We start from the raw sequence: 22,972 nt of genomic DNA on the forward strand, positions 1-22,972 counted from the left end.
CCTGTCAGTGAAAAAAAAAAAAAAAAGGGGGGGGGACCCTGAAACTCAGGTCCAGTCCACAAAATACTCAGCAACCCTAGCCTTTGTGTTTGCAACAAATTCATTTTCAACCGTACCTCAACGCTCCAGAAGGCCTGAATTTAAATTTCTCATTTAAGGCCTTTATATCTGCAGAGAAACGAGAGAAGCAATGAAAAAAAAGGCAACGTTCAAAATCTGTCATTCTGGCCATTCGTGAATAATAAATTTTAGTTACATGAGGACAGACTGATTATTTGGTCAGCGTTTTTTTGTTTTTTGTTTTTAACTTTTTTAATGTTTGTTTATTTTCAGAGAGAGAGAGCAAGCAGGGAAGGGGCAGAGGGAGAGAGAGAATCCCAAGCAGACTCTGTGCTTCGAGCACAGAGCCCGATGTGGGGCTGGACCTCACAAACCATGAAGTCATGACCTGAGCCAAAATAAGAGTTGGGCACTTAATGGACTGAGCCACCCAGGTGCCCCTATTGGGTCCACTTTTTAGTGAAGTTACAGAATAGCAACCTTTTACTGAATACCTACTGTGTGCCTGCCAATATGGTACGATTTTACCCCTTCTGTGCGTCTTACAACACCTGGTGGCCTCGGTGCCATTGCCCCATTTCACAGGTAAGGAAGAACGTGGAAAGGAAAGGACCCGGCCCAGAGCCTCACATCTAAGAGGCAGCACTAGGATTTGATGCCAGCTAGGTCTCATTCCCAGGCCCTCATTCTAAGTCCAGTGTGGCTCAGTCAGTTGAGCATCTGACTTTGGCTCAGGTCGTGATCTCATGGTTCGTGGGGTCAAGCCCCATGTCGGGCTCTGTGCTGATAGCATACAACCCACTTTGGATCCTCTGTCCCTCTTTCTGCCCCTTCCCCGCTCTTGCTGTCTCTCTCAAAAATAAATAAACATTTAAAAAAAAACAAAGACCAGGGCACCTGGGTGTCTCAGTTGTTTGAGCATCTGACTTCAGCTCAGGTCATGATCTCACACTCGTGATGAGTTCAAGCCCCGCGTTGGGCTCTGTGCTGACAGCTCAGAGCCTGGAGCCTGCTTTGGATTCTGTGTCTCCCTCTCTGTGCCTCCCCTGCTCATACTCGGTCTCTCTTTGTCTCTCAAAAATGAATAAACATTAAAAAAAAATTTTTAAAGAGCAATCGAGGAAGAAAGACCAGCACTATTAAATAAAATCCAAAGGAGCCCCCCCCGCCCCCAACGTGCTGCTTCCCAGCCTCTCCCTGTTGCTTTACACGCACCAGGCTTCAGACAAACTAGCTGTCTTCTCGGAGAGCCGAGAAGAGGCCTGGTGAGCAAGCAAGGTGGGCGAAATAATGTGGAGGAGAGAAAACCGCAGAGGGGCCCAAGTGACCCATGAGTGGGGGCAGTGCCCCGCCTCTGCTCACCGTTTCCTGCCTGGAGAATTGAATGATTCATACCAGGGTGTCTTGGCCTCGGCACCACTGACACTCGGACCAGATCATTCTTCGTTGCGGGGGTTAGAGGATGTTCGGCTGCACCCCCAGCCTCTGCCCACCACATGCCAGGAGCATGCTCCCCCCTTCCCTGCCAGACCCCAGTTTTGACAACTGCAGAATATCTCTAGGCTTTGCCAAGTGTGTCCTTGATGGGGGGAGGGGAAAGGGGGTGCAGCATCACCCTTGGTTGAGAACCGTAGATGTATTCCAGACGTAAGGAAGCCTTCCCCCCCACTCAATCCCAGAATGTTCCCTGTTTGAATGATCTTGCTTCCATTCTCGCCCCAAACTCCCCCAACTTTGCCCAGCTCTATTTTCCTTCACACGCCCCTGGCTCCCCGCCAGCTCTTTCCTGCGATGCCCCGGCCTCTCCGTCATCACGAAGCCTTCTCCCCTGCAGCGGGCTGCCTGCGGCTGCCGGTTCCTAATGGCCTCTGCCCTGCGGACGCCAACCAACCGCTTCTTATCTTGGAAGCCAAACCCGCAGCTCTTCGGGACCTCTGACCACTCTCTGTCCCACGTTCTGTTGCACCCCCAGGTCCCGGCCAGCCCTCCTCTGTGATGCTGCCTGCCTGTGGGGGGTTCCTAGGGAGCTGGGACCCAATCCCGGGCTCCCCGTGTGCTCCTCATGCACAAGATAGCGCGAGGTTTATAGAACCCATTGCTCCCAGAAACTCTGAGTGCTTTGAATGAGGCCTTACCACTCCCAGCTGTTAAACCCGTTGTGTCTGCCTTCCTGCCTTTAACCTTGTGGCACAGCCTTGCCGAGGAGCACAGGCAGCTTTGCATCAGCATTAACGAGTCCTTTCTCCCTCCCGCAGCCTCCCTGGCCATGAAGGTGTGCAGGAAGGACTCCTTAGCCATCAAACTCAGCAATAGGCCCTCCAAGCGGGAGCTGGAAGAAAAGAACATCCTTCCCAGGCAGACGGATGAAGAGAGGCTGGAGCTGAGGCAGCAGATCGGCAGCAAGCTCACCAGGTAGGTCAGCCCGACCGTCTGTCCGCTGTGCGGACTTGAGTAGAATCCCGTCTCCATTCCCAGATCAGTCCCGGGGTCTCTTGAATAGCCCCCTGCGGGGAAGAGCCATGCAACGCTTTCCACTTCTTGGCCAGGATTGCTTTTATAGTCCCTTTCTCTCCAAGACTCCATCAGATCTCAGGAATGTTACTTGAACGAAGGTTCAGGGAGAAGCTGAAGCGGCAGCTCCCCAGGGAGAATAACCACCAGCATCCAGTAGGTGGGACGACCTGATACCTGTGGTTTGGCGAGGCCCAAAGCAGTCGGTTAAATACATCTTCTGCCCTACTGTGCAAATAGTGGGGACCCGAGGTGAATCGTGCCTCATTGCTAACCTGAGCGGTTACGCATATGTACGGCTATTACAGGCACAGGCGTAGCAAGTGTGTTCTATTAACGTATTAAACACCCGTGCATATGTGTCTATAATCTAGGGCACATTGATGTGGTATCAGATAACATTTGTAGAGCGAGTATGATTGCCTGGTATTTCTTCTACACGGTTTTCATGTATTAAATCATTTAATCTTTGAGGCTCCCTATGAAATGGACATCCGGGTGCCCGTTTTGCAGAGGAGAACACCAGAGGTGGAAGAGCGTAGGTACCTGCACATTGCGGCGCAGGATGGCTCCAGAGCGCCCCCTCTCGACCAGGTGTATTACACCGCCTTTCTGTTCTAAGTGCCTTCACGCTGAGCCCCTTTGAACCAGGCACTGTGCCCAGCGTGTGAGCTGTGCTCTGTCTCTTCTTAGCACAGTAGCCTTGAGGAAGTCAGTTTTTCTCTCTGCCTGTGTTTCCGCATTTGTAAAATGGGAGCTGTACGAATTCAGAAGCATAAGTAAAGCCTTCAGACCCATCCCTGGCCCACAGTAAACACTGTTTTCTGTTACTTCGTTTTCTCCTGCCACCAAGCCCACCAGGGAGCTTCCATTGTCTTCTCAAGCACACGTGAGGAAGGTGGTGTGTAAAGAGCTTCCTGAGGCATAGACATCACCCAGTGGGCTGCTGGTGCTCTCGCCTCCCAGCGGATTTGGCCCTTTACTTAAGGGGCAGCTTTACTTTCGCGTGGTCAGCGTGGGTTCATTCTGGAGGATGCTGTTTCAGTGGGGCAGGACCGTGTAAATTGTTCACCAGTGGTGGACGTGTTGGCCTTCCGTTCTGCCGTCTTTAAAGTCCTAGGATGCAAATCTGTAACCGTGCCACGCACACATGCATGCGCACACTCATCGAATGTGGTAACATGTTTGGAGTTTTGCGATCCAGCGCTCTGAATACTATGGTGACAGCTCATTGTGGCGCCCTAGGGAGTCTGTCCCATTGTTGGCTTGTCAAACATTGTTCCTGTCGTGGGACAGAAATCTCTGTCCACGCAACTCTCACCCCTTGGGCTCATTCTCCTCCTGCAGCAACTACTCAGAACCTCATTCCTCAATCATCCCTCCTGGAGACCATCGTCCTCCAAGGGTGTGACCAGATCCTCTTTCTGGGGGTGGGATGGGCGACCATAGGTGTGGGCTGCGTCCTGAACCAGCTTGTTCCGTATAGAGCCGTCCTTTGGGGAACTAGGAGAAAATAGAAGGAGCAGTCGCTTTTCTCCAAGGGCATCTCCCTCATGCCGAAGATCAGCAGCCTCTGTTATAATCTTTCTCCTTACTTCCTGCTTGTCCGGCTTCACTGCCGAACAAGATGAGCCCAGGCATGTGAGGGGGAAAATGGGGGGATTCTCTGGGGGACGTGATGTGATGGAGAAGCCACATCTGGCTGCCCGGGGGGCGGCATCTTCCCTGGGGGATGATAGATCGGGGGGCGGTGTAGAAAGCAGGTGTGCGGCTGGCCTCTCTGCTTACCCGCTGTAGAGCTGTTCCACCTGGAGGTAAGCGACAAAGTAAAACGGGACATTGTCCCAGAACGTACTCCCTAAAAGGGAGGCAACCCTCAGCTTCTCACGCCTGAGCCCGAGTTCCTGTATGACCGCCATGATGGGCCGGCAGATGGGAAGAGACCGAGACCATGCACATGCCAGAGAAAGTCCTCTGCATATGAAGCCTTATCCTTGAACATCTACGCTTCCCAACCCTTCCTCTTCTAATGGCACTTAGCTACTGCTTGGAATTCCTAAAATCTACTGAAGGTTACCGTTCGCAAGCTTTTTTCACCTTGATGGTGGCCTAGGGGGAGAAAGGGGGGTAGGGAGGGCAGTGTTGGGCACCTTCAAGGTGTTGAGCTGGCCTGCATCCTTCCTCCAAGTTCACCTCTTCTTGGCTCACTCTTCCAGCTAAGGAGTTAATGTCCTTGCGGTAAGACCCTGGGTCTCTGNTGACTGAGCCCGAGTTCCTGTACGGCCGCCATGATGGGCCGGCAGATGGGAAGAAACCGAGACCATGTACATGCCAGAAAAAGTCCTCTGCATATGAAGCCTTATCCTTGAACATCAACGCTTCCCAACCCTTCCTCTTCTAACGGCACTTAGCTACTGCTTGGAATTCCTAAAATCCACTGAAGGTTACCGTTTGCAAGCTTTTTTCACCTTGATGGTGGCCTAGGGGGAGAAAGGAGGGGTAGGGAGGGCACTGTTGGGCACCTTCAAGGTGTTGAGCTGGCCTGCATCCTTCCTCCAAGTTCACCTCTTCTTGGCTCACTCTTCCAGCTAAGGAGTTAATGTCCTTGCGGTAAGACCCTGGGTCTCTGTAGCCAGGCTGTAGAAAGCGGAGCTAAAGACAGAGGATGGTCAGAAGTGTTTAGTGGGCTGACAGTTAGTACAGAGTCCAGCAAATCCGGTGGCCAGGCCAATGTGCACCTCAAGGTCATCTTCAACATAGTGTAGCCACTGATTACACCCAAGGGTTAGAATGAGAACCCAGCTCCGTGCTGCATTCATCCTGAAGCCAGGGCCGAATGGAGGGCAATTTCTGAGAACCAGAAGGTGACGGTGGTAGAGAGAGCTAGTTGCAGGCAGCTAGCTCTGGTTCCTGTAGCTTCCCGAGCAGGCATCTGCCTTCCCTGGGCCCTCCCTTCCTAACCCAAGGGGATCACATTAGGTCCTCTGATCACCTTCCACCATAGATGAGCTTAATTATCGAAAAAGCAGCTAAAAAAACGTTAGGAATCTGTGTCGGGCTGTGGCATTCCTGGGCTGTTGGAGGTAGTGCCATCGGGTGGAAATCTTATGCACTTTGCAAAGCAGGTGGCCAAGTCTGCGGTGCGCGAGTGACAATTTTAGCCTGCCAGTGTTAATAGCATAAAGAAACAAACAATGCAGCATTCCAAGAAGCCTCTCGGCTCGGGGGTGGGAAGCGGAAACGCCACGTCAAAGATGTCTAGCATTAAGGCAGAGTTTCTACATAAGAATGCAAAATTGTTGTCCTTCCAAAAACACGTTCTCATGGATGCCATGGGGCACACTGGCCAAAACCTCTATCAGTGAGTCATCTGGACGTTTTGACCATCAATAGTGATTTGAGTCAGTTGCCCTTTGAGAAATGTGGGCTGCCCTTGAGACATGAGCATGGTCCCCTGGGTGCACATTTGCTCTGCGCCTTCTGTATACAGATTCAGGATGGGCGCAGAGAACCAAGGGGTGAGCTAGCTCATCCACTGGGGTGTTGGGGTATACAGGTAGCAGAGCTTCTACTTAAATGTATTTGTTTCATTCTTTTTAAGTTGATTGCCTGTGTGTATGTATGTGCATGGTATATGAGTGCAGTACGTATGTAGCTAAAAGAAATGGCACATGTGAAGGCGCATGCCTAGATTTTATTGATGGAATTTTCTTTTATGTCTTTTATAATTGTTTACGTTTATTTATTTTGAGAGAGACAGAAAACATGAGCAGGGGAGGTGGGAGGGAGAGACGGAGGGAGGGAGGGGGAATCCAAGCAGGCTCCAGGGAGAGCCCGACATGTAGCTCGTACTCACAAAACTGAGATCGTGATGTGAGTTGAAATCAAGAGTCAGATGCTTAACCGATAGAGCTCCCCAGGCACCCCTATTGATAGAGTTTGCAAAAAGCATAGAGTCCACAGGTCTAAGGGCCCTTCTCAGGGCTACGTGAGGAAGGCTTTGCATCTCCCATGACCTCTGGCCCATGGAAACTCAGCCCACTGGAGTCCGTCAACCCATCGGAGACCCACCCAAATGGAAGACCACACTGCTCTCTGTCTGGGTCACTTCTGGGGAGCCCTCCAGGCTAGACCCTAGGAGGTGGTCAGCCTAAGTGTGTGATCTTAGCTGTCAGCTCAGGTCTGGTTCTTTTCCTTTACCAAGCTGGTTATTCTCCGGAGAGAAATGTTCAATCCACATGATTCCATTTTATTTGCTTGAGATCCAGTTTACCACCCACCTGCAAAGACCACATCAGAAACCAGACAGGGACCGTGGTTCTCTGTGTCCGAAGCTCGGGTGGCTTCTTGGTCGTCCCGAAACACGCCTTCTGGCCCTTCTCTGCTTTCCAGCCAGGGGCGTCGACTGGTCCAGGAAGTGAGACTCCCCTGTAGAGCGCAGAGCCTCTGGGAAGGGGCCTTTCAGAGACTGAATAGAAGCCTGATGCCTGAAAACATCATGTTGTTGCCTCTCAACTCTCCTTTAGAAAGCAAATCATTCTGTAAGTCACCAGGGCTGCTTGTTTTCAAAGGAAGGAATGAAGATTCTGGAACATGGCTCATTCATGGTCACTCAGCAGCCAGTGCACTTAGATCTTCTCCAAGGAAGCTGCCAGCTTCCCAGGCCTGGCTGGCTTGGCCCTTTCCCACTGAGACCCTCTCCTCCGTCCGCTTGAGTCCCCTCTGGAATGTTTAGATCCGACAGAAGGAGGAGAAGCCTAGAAGAAAAATAAAACAGAAGGCGCCTTGCAGTGTATGTGGGAGCGTGTAATCTAAAGCACACTCAGGGAAAAATGAAGATAGAGGCAGCCTGCTTCCCTCACACACTTGTCCCCCGAAAATACCTCTTCTCCCATGAAATCTCAGCCTCCCACTCGGATGAAGTACCTTCATCTTTTTTTTTTTGTAGCCACAGTTGACCAGAATCTTCCAGCACCTGCCTGAGCTGGTGCAGGTACAGCCCCCATTTGTCATTGAAAACTCCATGGGGAAGCTGTTGAAAGCCTTGCTTGGTTCGGGGAAGGATGTTTTTCCTCAAGATGTCCTTTTTCTGGACCAGACGTGTCCAGAGATTCAGGCTATTCCCCTATAATTCTACCCAAGGATCAAAGGAAGAAACTTAACTTAAGCTTCTCAAAGTATTCGCTTCCTCAGGCTGCTGTAACAACGTGCCAGAGACTGACTGACTTGAAGGACAGAACTTTATTGTCTCACAGTTCTGGCAGGTAGAAGTCAAGACCAAGGTGTGGGCAGCCTTGCGTCCTTCTGAGGGCTGCGAACGAGCATCTGTGCTGTGCCCTTCCGCTGGCTTCTGGTGGTTTGCCATGCCTTTCTTGGCTTGTAGATGTGTCACCCTCATTGATGTGTGTCTTCATCTCCGCATCTCCCTGTGCGTGCGGCTCTGTGTCAACATTTCCCTTTATTATAAGGAGAGCAGTCATAGTGTTTGGGGCTCAACCATAATGGCCTTGTTTTAACTTGGTTATCTCTACGAAGACCCTGTCTCTAAATAAGGCCTTCTTCTGAGGTCCTGGGGTTATGACTTCAACAAACAAGTTTGAGGGAGACCCGATTTCAACCCATAACATTTGGGGAGGTGTAAAGTGGGCTTAGCTAGGAAAGGGGCCCCAACCTCAAATGCATGTGGGGGCCAGCTGGAGAGTGAAGCAGGCAGTTCTAAGATTGTTAACAGAGAATTGGGGGCACAGAGGCAAGATGGAAAGTCCACCCGTGATTTCAAGGCACTGGCATGGGCACCTGGGTGGCTCAGTCGGTTAAACATCTGACTTGGGCTCAGGTCATGATCTTGTGGTTAGTGAATTTGAGCCCTGCATTGGGCTCTGTGCTGACAGCTCAGAGCCTTGAATCTGCTTCAGATTCTGTGTCTCCTCTCTCTGCCCCTCCCCCCGCCCCTGTCTCTGAAAAATAAATGAACATTAAATTTTTTTTAAATAAATTAAGGCGGTGGCACTTTAGCCCCTGTTGCTTAGCAGAGATGAAGGACTAGTGTGTCAGATCCTCTGAAAAAAATCTGGATTTGTTTAAATGACAATTTCAAATTTTTAAAACATGGTACCAGCAAGGAGAATACATGTATGGGCCAAATCCAACCCAGGGACCGCAGCTCAGCCTAGTTTTTCATCTGTGCAACATAATCCTACCTTCTGTGTGGGGAGTACGCTGCACATTTTGCTGAGATTTTGAGATGGGAGTATTCTGTGCGTCGTATGCATAAGTGTGAGAGTGTTATATGTGTGTGTCTGTAGCAGTTTGGAATTAACATCTTGTGGGATCCAAATTCGTTTGAATGTGGGTATTTATGTGGATTGGTCATTAAAGCAGTCCATCACCTTCCCAGAGAGAGCTTGTGATCTAGCATTCTCTGTCTTGGGAATTTAGTCCAATAACTACTGAAGAGTGCATTAATTTGGATTTTTTCCTCAATGTTGCATGAGTCTGGGAATCAGAAGGATTTCCGGTTAAAGCACCTGCTGCTGGTGGATCATTTGAATGTACACCTAAGGCAAAACAAAAACAAAAACAAAAAACAAACCAGCGTTAAGCACCATGTCCAGATTAGAGGTAGGACCCTCCTTCGAGAAGTATGACAATTCTCCTCCTCTCCTCGCTGCATACGGTTCCCATCACTTTGCAAGCGCTATCTTTATGGTGGCGGAGGGCGGCGAACGAGATGGGGCCGGTGGGAAAATGTTAGTCCTGACAGTCCATCCCCCTGGAACTTACTACGTTATTCTCTCTTATTTAGAATGTAATAACATGGTAGAAAGAGTGTGCTAAATCCATATTTTATGCTGCCGGGTAGTGCACAACTAAAGTCACTATACACAGAGTATAAAGTAACACATACAGAGGATTAGCTCCTGCGTTAAATCGTAATGCAGCATTCAAGGGAGAAAATTGAAATCCATTTTTTATGCTCATGGCACAAGCAATAAAAGATAGTAATCCTGACTTGTAACTGTGACTCGCGCAGCCTTTACGGTTTGGGAAAATGCTGCCGTGAGTCAGCCACACCGACCCTCGTTCTGAGGTGGCAGACAGTACTCCCCCCCTGCTCCAGAATCTAAGGACCGATGCGAAATGTGAGCTGGCATCTCCGCAGGCTGGGTAATTTCTGCTGCTGCATAAGCACGTCCTACAGCTATGGATGACACTCAAAGGCTCTAGAAGTTCAGTTCAACTTTGACTGCCTTAGTGCACCCTGGACACAAATCACCACGAGTCCCCACTCCAATAAAGAGGGAGGAAAATAGACCTGGTGCCCTTTGGAAGGCGTGCCCTTGTAGACCCTGCCTTGCAGGCCAGCCGGCTCCATCATGGTCATTCCCGGCGTCTTGACCGTGGTGGCCGTGGCCATGGCACAGAGCCCAGCCCCCGGGGGTCCAGGGAGGAAGGTAAGGTAGGCGCTTGTGTCCACTCTGCTTCCCATCCACCAAGCCCGGCTGGGTCTGGCTCAGGCTGGTGGGCTTCCTCTGCAGATTCCGAGACCACCCGTGAACCAAACTGAAATGAGCCTGAGTCCCCACGCTGCCACTGAGTGCATGCACGTGGCTCTTCAGCATTTGCATGGCCAGCGTGTGGACCCTTCCAGTCACCCCCATGCTTGACGTCTCCCATGACCTCGCTGCACAAAATAGAAAATNGGATTCCGAGACCACCCCTGAACCAAACTGAAATGAGGCCTGAGTCCCCACGCTGCCACTCAGTGCATGCACGTGGCTCTTCAGCATTTGCATGGCCAACGTGTGGACCCTTCCAGTCACCCCCATGCTTGACGTCTCCCATGACCTCGCTGCACAAAATAGAAAATCCTTTTTAAAAGCCCTTCAGAAGCGCTGGATTCTTGTGAAAGGTGCTGAGTTGAGTGAGACTACGGTGCCATCTGTCTGATAGAAAGGGGCAGCTGGATAAGCTGTGCTTTGTGCTGTTCAATGAAAGCTGCAGAAGCTTTCCCGGTGACATTTGAATGAGGCGTCTGGGAGGAGGCAGAATAAAACTTCAGGAGCACAGGTGTGGAGGTGTGGCCTTGAGGCACCAGCCACGCCCATCCCGGACCCACGGCCACCCAGAGCCTGGTAGAGACCCAGGAGCCACTTGCTCTCCCAGCCCCACCTCCAGCTGTTAAGAAACACAGTGAAGACAGAGTTCTTGACATCTTGCTACCAAGACGGGCTTTCTGAGCCCTAACAGTGTGTGCATGCGCGCGTGTGTGTGTTCGTGGGGAGAGGGCTGCCGTTTGCGAGCCTTACGGGATGTCAGGGAGCAAAAAGCCACATCTTGTCAGGCACTTCCAGGGCTCTGGTCTTGTGACCCACAGCTGCCCCAGCTGTCTGTGCATTTTTCAGTGATACAGTAAGGGGTGGGGGTGGGTAAGGCAGAAGAGCTGCTTTCTACTCAGCAAAAACAGAATCCGTCTGTGTTTAAGACGTGCCAAGGTTTAAAAAAAAAAGAAAAGCCGTGGCCATCTCTGGGGGATAGGGGGTCTTATTTGTCTTCTACTTCATTGCTTTTTTGAACATCTGATTATTCATTCCAGCAGCATTTCAGATCTGGGGTGCTGGGGTGGGGAGGGTACAGTCTGCTACAGAGGAAGCGGAGAATGTGGCTGCTGTATGGCCACATTGTACATTGTTACAAGCCCTTTGAGTTCTGTGTGATTTGTGTCCTGATTGGTACTGAGGCAATCTGCAACGATCGTGCTCGTTTAATTTAGCAGATGGCAAAAAGAAAGGCTGTGTTTCTTGGAATATTTGGGTCGGTGAGAGAAGAACCAGCCTGTCTACACTCAGAGGCGACCACTCGGGGCGATGGCCCCTGACATAACATTATGTAAGGCTTCGGCGGCCTTTCTGTTGATAAGCTTTCTCGTTGGCACTTGGGCTGAGAATCTTCACCCCAACCCTGCAAGGTGGCTGTTGTTGGGGTGCTTCTTGTAGGAGAGGAAATGGAGCTGACGATCGTAGAGATGATAAGCAGGCAAGAGGAAGACATCTTTCAAATCCCAGACTTCCCTATTGGAGGCACACGTGCTGGGAGAAATGTTTAGTCTGATTGGGCTTTTATGTTGACCAGAATTTCCATCCCAGGCACCCGTGGTTGGGCAGGGCTTGTGTGGGATGGTGGTGGAATTCTAGAATGGGGGCGGGGGTCTCCGTCTTGTGTGTGCAGACGCCCTCAAGGGAGAGAGAAGCTATGGAAGGAAGAGGGGATGGGAGATTTTCTTCCATGTTGGACTTAACTGGGCTTTTTACTGCATTTCAGGAACATTGTCCACAGGTAGGCAAAGCCGAGGTTGGGTCTAGAGCTATTCCAGTCTGATAGAATGTGGGGAGCAAGGGGATCCAGTGTGGTGGTGCCCACGGAGTGTCTGTAGGTTGGTGGCATTAGCATCACCTTGAAATGCATACTTTCAAGCCCCACCCAGACTCTGAATCAGAAATTCTGAGGATGGGACCTAGAAATCTGCCTTGTAACAAACGTGATTCTGACGCACACTGGTGTTCGGGAAGCACTGGTCTAAGGAGAAAGAGCAATCCAAGCCTATGAAACTGGACCTTAGACTGAAAGCGCCATCCTCCATGTGTACGGGCTGGGGTCCTGTCCAGCCTCGGTTTCCACATCTGTAAAATGGACCTCCCACCCAAGGTCATCAAGAGCTCAAAGTGAGTAATTCTTTCCATTGTACTAGATAGTGAGCACTGGATCCTTCCCTCCCACTGTGAATTTAAGGGTTCTATTATGCTAGACTCTTACGACTCAGAATAAGTAATGCTATCTGCCCTCACAGGCAAATCCTAAATCCCAGTGGCCAAAGGCAGTAAAGGTTTGCTTTTCACTGAGTACAGCCTAATGTGGCTCCGATGGCCTCTCCAACATGTAGACATCGCACGCTTCTCCAACATCTCCATAGCCAGGGAGGAGGGGAGAGAGGAGATAATCCACATTGCTTCTGCTTATAACCTGCTAATGAGAACAAGGCTTGTGACTCCAGCCCAACCGAAGGAGAGGCTAGAGAAGGTGAAGGAGCATTTGAAGGATTCGATGAGCACAAAGTGTTGTCCGAACTATAACTCCCCTGAGCCCGTGTTTATCATAGGTCTTCTTTACTTGATGGTTCGGGTCATGGCTCCAGTCCTATAAAAGGGACCATCATATCTAAAACAGACTTGATTAAAAGCCTTTTCAGGAATTGTGGTGTATACATCCAGTGGAATACTATTACCCGGTCTTTAAAAAAAGAAGGAAATTCTGCCATTTGCAACAGCATGGATGGATGAACCCAGAAGACGTTATGTTAAGTGAAATAAGCCAGACATGGAAAGACAAATACTGCACGAACTCACTTGTATGGAGAATCTTAAAAATTCAAAAAAGATCAAACACAGAGTTGATAGAGTGGAATGGTCATTCCCAGAGGTGGGTGGTTGGGGGGCAAAGGTAAGTGTCTGCTCGAATGGTACAGACTTTCAGTTATAAGATGAATAAGTTCTGGAATACATAGTGAACTACAGTTAATAGTAACGCATTGGGGGGCACCTGGGTGGCTTATTCACTGCAGCCTCCAACTCTTGATTTTGGCTCAGGTCAGGATCTCATGGTGTCTGGGATCGAGCTCCGCATCTGCTTTATGCTGACATCATGGAGCCTGCTTGGGATTCTCTCTCCCTCTCTCTCTGCCCCTCCCCCACTCGTGTGTGCGCACACCCGTGCTCTCTGTCAAAATAAACATTTCAAACAAATAGTAACACATTGTATACTGTAATTTCCCAAGAAATTAGATCTCACATTTCCTAACCACACATTTAAAAAATGGTACCTTATGACGGGAGGTGATGGATATGTTTATTGGAGATCGTCATTTCACAAGGTATCCATGTATCAAACCATTATGTCATACATTTTAAGTATACACGGGTTTCATCTGTCCAAAACAAAACATAAATAAATACCTTTCCACTCACTGTTGGCCGAAGTATAAGAAGGCAGCCAGTTGGCAGGTAGAAGGCAGAAAGCACGGTTTCTCTTGGGGAGGAGCAGACCACATGAAGAGTGTGAGGGTCTGTGTTGGGGCCATTATCACTATGTGCCCCCAATCGGCATCAGTAAATGAATTGCTCCTGAGGTCTTGTTTAGTAAAGCAGCTCATAGCATTCAAAATAATCTCAACTGGAGAAAAAAGAGACCCAAAATAAACACTGCATCGCATCTAAAGAAAAAAAAAACAAAAACCCTAGCTGAAGTACAAATGGGAGACCCCAAAAAGGAACAGTAGAGCTCATGAGTTTGTTTTCTATGGGTGTGAGGTGAACTTTCCAGGGTCACAAGTTACTAAGGGAGACCATGGACCCTCAGCTTCAACAAATTGATTCTAGTGCTCGCTTCAGCAGCACATATACTAAAAACTAATTGATTCTATAGGAAAACATTAATTAAGCACCCACTGTGTGCACAGCACTGTACCAGCTGCCATTAAAAATATAGCTGGGTCATCATCACTCTAAAAGTATTAAGATGAGCTAGGAAAGGTATAACCAAGGTATAATCGTCTTCAGGTTTTCTCTGGGGGAGAGATACTAATGGCAAGTTCAGTGGGGAAAGTACAGATTTTTCTGGAACACGTTTTTTTATTGGCAGTAATTTCTTAGACTATCTTCCCATGTTTTTCCTTTATTCCCAAGTGAATGGGGGTGTGCGGGGATAATTTAAACAGTGAATAATCCAAACCTTTGACTCTCAGAGTCATTTTCTCAGAAACCAATACATTAACGGGAACATCTTCCACCCAGGTCGTCAGACCACTTTTCCTGCAACATATTCTTTTCCTCACCACAATCTTTTGATCCACTTATAAACGAAAACAGATAACGATGTATCATTTCTATCATGCTGTTATCCAGGAAAGGAGTTCTTGAAGCCATTTGTGAACTTACCGGGAAGCAATAAATAAACTTGAGTTCAATCGTCTTGAGAAGCATTCAAAGTATCTTTTCAATCTTTGGTTGAAAGATAATGTTGCTTGGAATCCTACCTCAGAACCTGGTCTGGTGCTTTCAGATTGGCTTGTTCAGATTTTCTTTTTTTTTTTTTCTTTCACTGTGGGCTTTGTGCCTATATCTCAAGGATACCTACCTCCCAGTTGCATCTTCTGGACCTGAAAAAAAAATAATAGAATCAGAGCACTTTAGAGCCCACTTGGACACTCCCATCACTGCCTATAACACCTGTAATTTTATAGATTAAAAAAAAAAATCTGAGACCAAAAGAGGTTAAGCTGCTAACCAGGTAGTTTCCTGGCTACACTAGGATTTGAAACCAATTTCCCTGCCCCCCCACCGGCCCCCCGGTCCGTGCTAAAAATTAATACACCTGAAACTACTATTACATTGTACATTAGCATTTTAAATAAAAACTTAGAAAACTAATATCCCTCAAAAAAGGGAGAAATACATTCACTTCTCACTGGAAGAAACAGCCCAGTTATTTGATTAGGAGCTTAACAAGTCCTATTCTTAGTTATTTTTCTCAATTTGATTCTGAAAGAAAAACAGGTGACTTAAAATAAAGGTCTGTGGGTTTATTTTTTGGTTTGGGTTTTTTGTTTGTTTGTTATGATTATTTATTTTAATTCAAGTTAGCATACGGTGTAGTCTTGGTTTCAGGAGTAGACCCAGGGATTCACCTCTTCCATGTGACACCCAGTGCTCATCCCAACATGGGCCGTCCAAATGGGCGATGGGCACATAAAGGTTTTGAATGAAATCTTTGAGGAACATTTTCAGTCCTCACAAGGCCCGTGAGAAAGGGGTCCTTGAATTCTCACCGAGCTGGGTTCTTCCATCCACACTGTGTCCCCCCCGTTTAGCTCATAGAACATTTCAACCAAAGGCCCAAGCAAGAGATGTGTCCCAGTCTTAATAATTCATATTGAATCACAGCTCAGAAAGTCTCATTAATAATTTTGAAGACCGAGCAGGTACTTTGGAAGATGGTTTGCCTGGTGCCTTAGTTTGGAGTTTGCCTCCTCACTGTCATCCAGGTGCATGAAGCTCGCATTGTGTGCGTTTAAGATTTCTTTGTTCCTTGTTTTAATGATGAAGTTGGCATTTCCGGTGTCCAGAATAATTTCCAGGGTATGTAGCGCTCTTTGTTCCTCGCCCACCAAGATTGGCTTCAGATTGCATTGTACGTGGTTTTTCTGTCACATAGAGCTTGCACAGAGTCCTGAATACTTAAATTGCAGAATTGGATGACAATTGATAAATGGACAGTGTGGTTTTCACGTTCACCCCATACATCTTTGCTTACTGGCAAAATACCTCGGATTGCATAAAAAATGCTTATGAGTAATTCATTTTATTTATTTTCATTACATTCATTTTACTCTTGGTTGCAACGCAAAGATTTTTACAATAGCCTCGAAAACTGCATAGATGTTCACTAAACAGAATATGAACAGGAAAAATCATCCAGGATACCAACCCTGGAAAATCGCTTTTCCCTGTGATTTGGAAGGCAATTCCTTTGAAATGTAAGTGAATACACTTCTGTTTTAGGGTGTGTGATCATGAAAATTTTATGTTCTTTGCCCATTGCATCATTAAAACAATAGTTCTTCAAAACAGGAAGTCTTACTAGTTCCTATGGAAAAAAGTAGGCAGGCAGATAAATAGTGCATGCTGACAGGTAATCCGTCTGTTGGAGAGAGTTTTTGCTACCTTAAATCCAACCCTCCTTTTGGCTTAGAGGATTTTCCTTGTTTTGTTCATCTTCATACTCTAACTTACCAAGCTCTTAAGAGATGCTAAGGTAGGAGCGCCTGGGTGGCTCAGTCGGTTAAGCGTCTAACTCTTGGTTTCCTCTAGGGTATCACCTCGTAGTTTGTGAGATCGAGCTCTGCATTGGGCTCTGCGCTGACAACACAGAGCCTGCTTGGAATTCTCTCTCCCTCCTCCTCTCTCTGCCCTTCCTCCACTCTTCCTCACTTCCCCCACCCAAAATAAATAAATAACACGTTAAAAATAGAAAGATGCTAAGGTTGTTAATGGTGTCTTCCCGTGTGTGGTCAATGACGCTGTCCAGGAGCGGCTCTCCTGAATCCGACTGAACCAAGAATCTCCCATCTGCACACTCATCGCAAGAAGCCCGCCCACGTCCGTGCAGGGGAGGCCCTGGGCACACCCTCCTTGTGTGACCCGGCACCGCCTCTGTACTCACGGAAGCTTAGTGGACGGCTTCTGCCCGGAGCCTGCCGTGTGGGTCCAGCATGTCCCTGAAGCGCCCCCACCCTGTCTCCGTCCTTGGTCACGGTGCCCTCTTTCTTCACAGTCCTTAACCAGCAGAGTTGTGAGATCTGCTTCTCACCCCACTGCCAGCAAGCAGGGCAGCCAGGAGAGGATCAGGCGTTTTCCACGAAGGAACTGTAATTCCATGTGGCTTCATCCAGGCGAAGATGAAATAAGCTTAGTGGTAGTTGTGTTGTTTTGTTTTGTTTTGGTTGTTTTTGAAAGCCTGTATGTGACCTCAGGCTCAGCCTACTTAAGAAATTAGCAAAAAATGGTCAGAGTTTACACCATGTATTATATGGTCTCTGTTTCGTAATTTATTCATAATAGAATATACACCCGTAGGGAACATCGTCTTGCACATTAATCATTTCCATATAAGGTTTCAAATGGCCTGTTTGGCAGTGAACCGGATTCAGGAGGAAATTCTGATCTCCTTTATGTCCTTCATAATCGTCCTGTTGAGTTGAGAGCAGAGCCCTAAGGTCAGGGACCCCATGAGAAGGGGGAAATCATCCTCATAAGGGCCAATCAATGGGTGGGGCAGAAACTCCTGCTAAGGGAAGGGTGACTTCAGCGGCCATAGCAGAGGAGCTCACCGCCACCGCTCTCCGACCATGGAGCCCCAGAGACTAACCCCCATGTGGGCCAACGTGTGAGAAAGGGACGGGTCCAGAAGCCACGGTGGAGGACGGGAGCTCAGCATGGGGACAGTTGGCCTAAACAACACTGCATGGAAGGCAATGCCTGGGAGATGTCACATCTCCCAGATACTTGATTTGTGACGACGGTGGCGAGGAAGAGGAGAGCACTGTGCTCGGGCTGACGTGGGAGGACTCNCGGAGCCTGCCGTGTGGGTCCAGCATGTCCCTGAAGCGCCCCCACCCTGTCTCCGTCCTTGGTCACGGTGCCCTCTTTCTTCACAGTCCTTAACCAGCAGAGTTGTGAGATCTGCTTCTCACCCCACTGCCAGCAAGCAGGGCAGCCAGGAGAGGATCAGGCGTTTTCCACGAAGGAACTGTAATTCCATGTGGCTTCATCCAGGCGAAGATGAAATAAGCTTAGTGGTAGTTGTGTTGTTTTGTTTTGTTTTGGTTTTTTTTTGAAAGCCTGTATGTGATCTCAGGCTCAGCCTACTTAAGAAATTAGCAAAAAATGGTCAGAGTTTACACCATGTATTATATGGTCTCTGTTTCGTAATTTATTCATAATAGAATATACACCCGTAGGGAACATCGTCTTGCACATTAATCATTTCCATATAAGGTTTCAAATGGCCTGTTTGGCAGTGAACCGGATTCAGGAGGAAATTCTGATCTCCTTTATGTCCTTCATAATCGTCCTGTTGAGTTGAGAGCAGAGCCCTAAGGTCAGGGACCCCATGAGAAGGGGGAAATCATCCTCATAAGGGCCAATCAATGGGTGGGGCAGAAACTCCTGCTAAGGGAAGGGTGACTTCAGCGGCCATAGCAGAGGAGCTCACCGCCACCGCTCTCCGACCATGGAGCCCCAGAGACTAACCCCCATGTGGGCCAACGTGTGAGAAAGGGACGGGTCCAGAAGCCACGGTGGAGGACGGGAGCTCAGCATGGGGACAGTTGGCCTAAACAACACTGCATGGAAGGCAATGCCTGGGAGATGTCACATCTCCCAGATACTTGATTTGTGACGACGGTGGCGAGGAAGAGGAGAGCACTGTGCTCGGGCTGACGTGGGAGGACTCAGCACATCGCCTCTTTCTCACGAGGGTAAGAACCACACGTCCCATGACTAAGCAAGCACCCTTTCAGCTTGCATCGGGGACCCAAAACCGTTCGCATTGAGCGTGCTGTGACACATCTTGTGGCTCCACTATACTGGGCACGGGTTTCGGGACCGGGTGCCACCCTGTGGCAGGGGCCACAGACTAGAGCACGAGGGCCAACTCCAGCCTGCTGGTACATCCCACCTTGATGGAACCCTACGTTCTAGTGACACGGTAGAGCGGGAGTGACAGAAACCACATGGTCCACCGGCCCTGAAGTATTTACCGTCTGGCCCTTTGAAGAAAGAGAGGACGCGTTTAAGGATCTAGACTGAGGACATTTAGAGACGGTGGCCTTGCCTCTCTCAGTATTGACGTTTAGGAGGTGCGTAAGCTTAAAATCTCGCCATGACGGAGAAAACCTTTATCTTCACCCACAGAGGGTTTCGTTCTCTGCACTCATGTCTCTAATCAGAATCATTCCATTTGCTTCTACTTACTTAGCCCAAGTCTGAAGCACCACATTGCTTTATAAGTAAGACGAGGGATGTGGTCCGTTCTCTTAAATTTGATTTATTACCTGAGCAGTTAGGAAAACTGCTTCAAGGGCAGCCAGGTACCATCAGAGGCAGCACGGCTGAGCAGTTGGCCAGCAGGGGAGGAATTGGCTGTGCAGGTGGATGAGAAAGGGAATCTGTGCAGCAGAAGATGTGTGTTGTCCTCAGGAAGGAAGGCCACACGCCAGGCCTGGCAGCCCCCGCTGGGAAAGGGGTTCCAGCGGGAGCGATGAGCATCTTCTTGGTTTTGCCGTTGGAGCTGGGTTCCGGCCCCAGGAAGGCATATGAAAGGGCCAGGAAGAGGGAGACAGGGAGGAAATGTCCAGTACTGACACCTGGTTCCTCGAGCTCTACCCTCAGGACGGGAGATCCAGGGGACACCTACATCCGGCTTACACGGATGGGAAGACAGGCTATGATGGCCATTCCAGCGGATCTCGGAACCACAGACGTGTGGGATGTGTGTAAAACTGAGGTAACTGGGGGGGCCCGGGTGGCTCAGTCGGCTGGGCATCTGACCGATCAGGTCATGATCTTACAGTTTGCGGTTTCAAGCCCCGCATCAGGCTCTGCACTGCCAGCGTGGGGCCTCCTTGGGATTCTCTCGCTCTCTCTGCCCCTCCCCCACTCATACACGTGAAGTGAGGTGCTGAGAAGGGCCCTGTGCTTTGCTGTGGTTGATGGTTTCCCGCCCCTTTCCCCCGTGTGAATGCCCAAGAAGGAGGCAGCGCATCCCCCAAGGGTGGGATTCTGGTCTCAGACAGGCTCAGCCTCACCGTGTCCTCTGGTTAAACTCTCCTGGAGGTAGAAACCGCTCCTGACTGAGGGAATGTTCTCCAGTGAGCCATTTCCCTCAGGATGGAGGGGGGTGTTCGACACCTCGGGAGTTGCTTTTGCTGGCGGTCCTGGGAGGAACATGGCCGTCACGGCCCAGGGCCGCTCGTGGATTCCGCCCAGTTTTCTCTGGGCTCGTACTGGGGCGCTGCAGCTCTGAGATGCTGCCTGTCCGTGTGCTGGTACCATTATCGCCTGAGGTTTCTCTCGGGTCTCACGCGTCGAAGCTCACGCGCAGGGAGTGAGGGGTTGTGTGTGCTGTGTGTGCTGTGTGCCTCATGCGAACAGAACATGAGGACATAAAGGAAAACCATAGGGAAGGACAGGAACTTGGACCCCCAGTCACCACCCTGGGAACTAACTAACAGTCCTTTGCTAGCTACGTGCTGTAAGCTCATGGTCACCTTTGGGGAATGTATTTAAGGACAGACCGTCTCTTCTCACAAGGAATCTTCCAGACCGTTGGGTAGATAAGGCCAAGAAAGCAGAGAGAGATCATTTCTCTTTGTTTCCTGTATAATCAAGGTAATACGTATTCAAAGTGTCCGCATCGCTCCATTTTCCCATTCTTACTCCTCTTTCTATTCCTGTATAAATAGATCCTTTCCCGGACAGACCAACCCATCCCATTCATCTTTCCTGATCCTTTTAGAATTAACAAAACGAGGGGTGCCTGGGCGGCTTAGTCAGTTAAGCGTCCGACTTTCGCTTAGGTCATGATCTCGCGGTTCGTGGGTTCGAGCCCCGCGTCGGGCTCTGTGCTGACTGCCAGCTCAGAGCCTGGAGCCTGTTTCAGTCTGGGACTCCCTCTCTCTCTGACCCTCCCCTGCTCACGCTGTCTCTCTCTCTCTCTCTCTCCTAGAAATAAATAAAACATTAAAAAAATTTTAGAATTAACAGAACGATTGCCAAAGAACGAAAAAATACAGATCCAGACTGTTCAGACATTCCTAAAATCTACCGTTCTGGCAGGAAGAAATGGGACGGGGCAGGGGGTGGGGGCAGGGATGGAGGAGTGAGGGGTCTGGCCTTTTTTGTTACATCACATGTATAGAAAGATACATTTTATGAAAGATCACCATGCCACAGGAAAGCAGTTACAGTTTAATGAGAATAACTACATTCGAGACACGCTTGGGTGGCTCCATTGGTTGAGTGTCCTGACCCTTGATTTCAGATCGGATCATGAACTCACAGTTCGTGAGGTCGAGCCCCACCCTGGGTTCTGCACTGACAGCGTGGAGCCTGCTTGGGATTCTGTCTCTCCCTCTTTCTCTGCCTCTACCCCAAGTTAGCTCGCTCTCTCTCAAGATACACATTAAAAAAAGAGCCAGTTTTACAGATAAAGTTAAGGAGTGAAAGAGGCACCTGGGTGGCTCGGCGGATTAAGCATCCAACTTTATTTAGCTCAGGTCATAATCTCGTGGTTTGTGGGTTTGAGCCCTGCATCAGGCTCTCTGCTATCAACACAGAGCCCACTTCACATCATCTGTCCCCCTCTCTCGGCCCCTCCCCAACTCATGCTCTCTCACCCTCTCTCAAAAATAAACGTTAAAAAAAACATTTTTTTTTTTTAACTGAGGAGTGGTGGTTCAGGGAGGGGAGGGGGACTTTTATTCGAGAAAGACTATAGGACACTCAGCAAAATAATGTGACCAAAACCCCCTCCACACCGGCATCTGAGACTCTTTGGGGGTTTTGTGTATTCATCTCTAGGTGTCTAAACAGCATGGGATCTCGGCTGAACCCGAGTTGTTGTTTTTTCTAGAAATAGGAGCTTGTGGGAGGCCGTGGGAGGAAACTGGCTGCAGCCACACTGAGTGAAGAGAGTTGGTTTCAATACGAAGTGGGGGCTTCCTTCCGCCTCACTTGGCACCCTCGGACCTCTCCTTGTTGGGCGCTAATGGCCCTGAGAGATTGGCCCATTGGGGGTGAATATGAAAAAAGCGTGAGCTGCACATAGCCTGCATCTTCTAGAAGGAGTCCAGGTGGGAGGAGACGACGGGGGGCCAACGTCCAACTTTTCCTCCCCTGCCTTCTTGGATCGTGCCTATCATTCATTGCAGCCCAGCAAAGCAGAAGCATTGGGGAAATCTGGAACCCTAACATTTTTTGAATGAATGAATGAATGAGTAGGTGAATAAATTAAATGTATATTCTTATGCCGTTTCTGTATGGCCTGGGCTGTGTACGTCACCCTGCCCAAGATACTGTCCGTGACAGTCACTCGGTGGTGATACCCCAAGCTTCCCCTCTTCATTGGAATCACTCTTCCTTGCCCCAGAGATCTGTGTCCATCAAAGCAAATATTCTTTAAAAGAGTAAGAACAGTAAGTATAGGGATACCTGGGAAGGCTCAAGTTCAGAAAAGACTCTAGACACCCGTATATACTTGAAGTTCCTCCTTGAGCCTGTGTCGGGTCTTTGCTGAGACTCGGGACAGTTGTGGGCACGTCCTGAGTCCAGTGGCGGTCGGCTTTCCTGCGTGAGATCAGCTGCATTGGCATGAACGTCCGTGCCCTCATGCAGGGCAGGGATCCACTAGCAGTAAAGGGACCAGGTGTCGTCAGATGGCTTTCCCAGCGGTGAAGGCAAAAGCCCTCAGTGAAGGGGTGAAGGCATAAAAGGAAGAAAATGGCCAGTGCCATTTGATAATGGCCAGACATATTAAAAACTAAGTGGGGGGCTGGGGGATGCGCCCGGGTGGCTCATTGGCTAAGTGTCTGAACCTTGGTTTCAGTTCAGGTCATGATCTTGCATTTGTGAGTTCGAGCCCTGCATTGGACTCTGCGCTGGCAGTGTGGAGCCAGCTTGGGATTCTCTGTCTCTGTCTCTGTCTCTCTCTCTGTCTCTCTCTCTGTCTCTCTCTCTCTCTCCCTTGCTTGCTCACGCTCTTGCTCTCGCTCTCTCAATATCTCTCTCCA

The 22,972-nt window shown here is 49.2% G+C and overlaps 1 protein-coding gene across 1 annotated transcript in view; it reads left to right on the forward strand.

Annotated features, from left to right (window-relative positions):
• The window catches only part of PHACTR1 (phosphatase and actin regulator 1), a 571,513-nt gene that overhangs the window by 522,005 nt on the left and 26,536 nt on the right, over nt 1-22,972 (forward strand). Inside the window, exon 10 of the mRNA XM_077769981.1 lies at nt 2,316-2,472. Within this exon, the coding sequence (XP_077626107.1) occupies nt 2,316-2,472 (157 nt within the window). The remainder of the gene's footprint in view (nt 1-2,315; nt 2,473-22,972) is intronic.

Source organism: Crocuta crocuta, unplaced genomic scaffold (assembly GCF_008692635.1).
Source record: "Crocuta crocuta isolate KB4526 unplaced genomic scaffold, BGI_CrCroc_1.0 scaffold24, whole genome shotgun sequence".
NCBI lineage: Eukaryota > Metazoa > Chordata > Mammalia > Carnivora > Hyaenidae > Crocuta > Crocuta crocuta.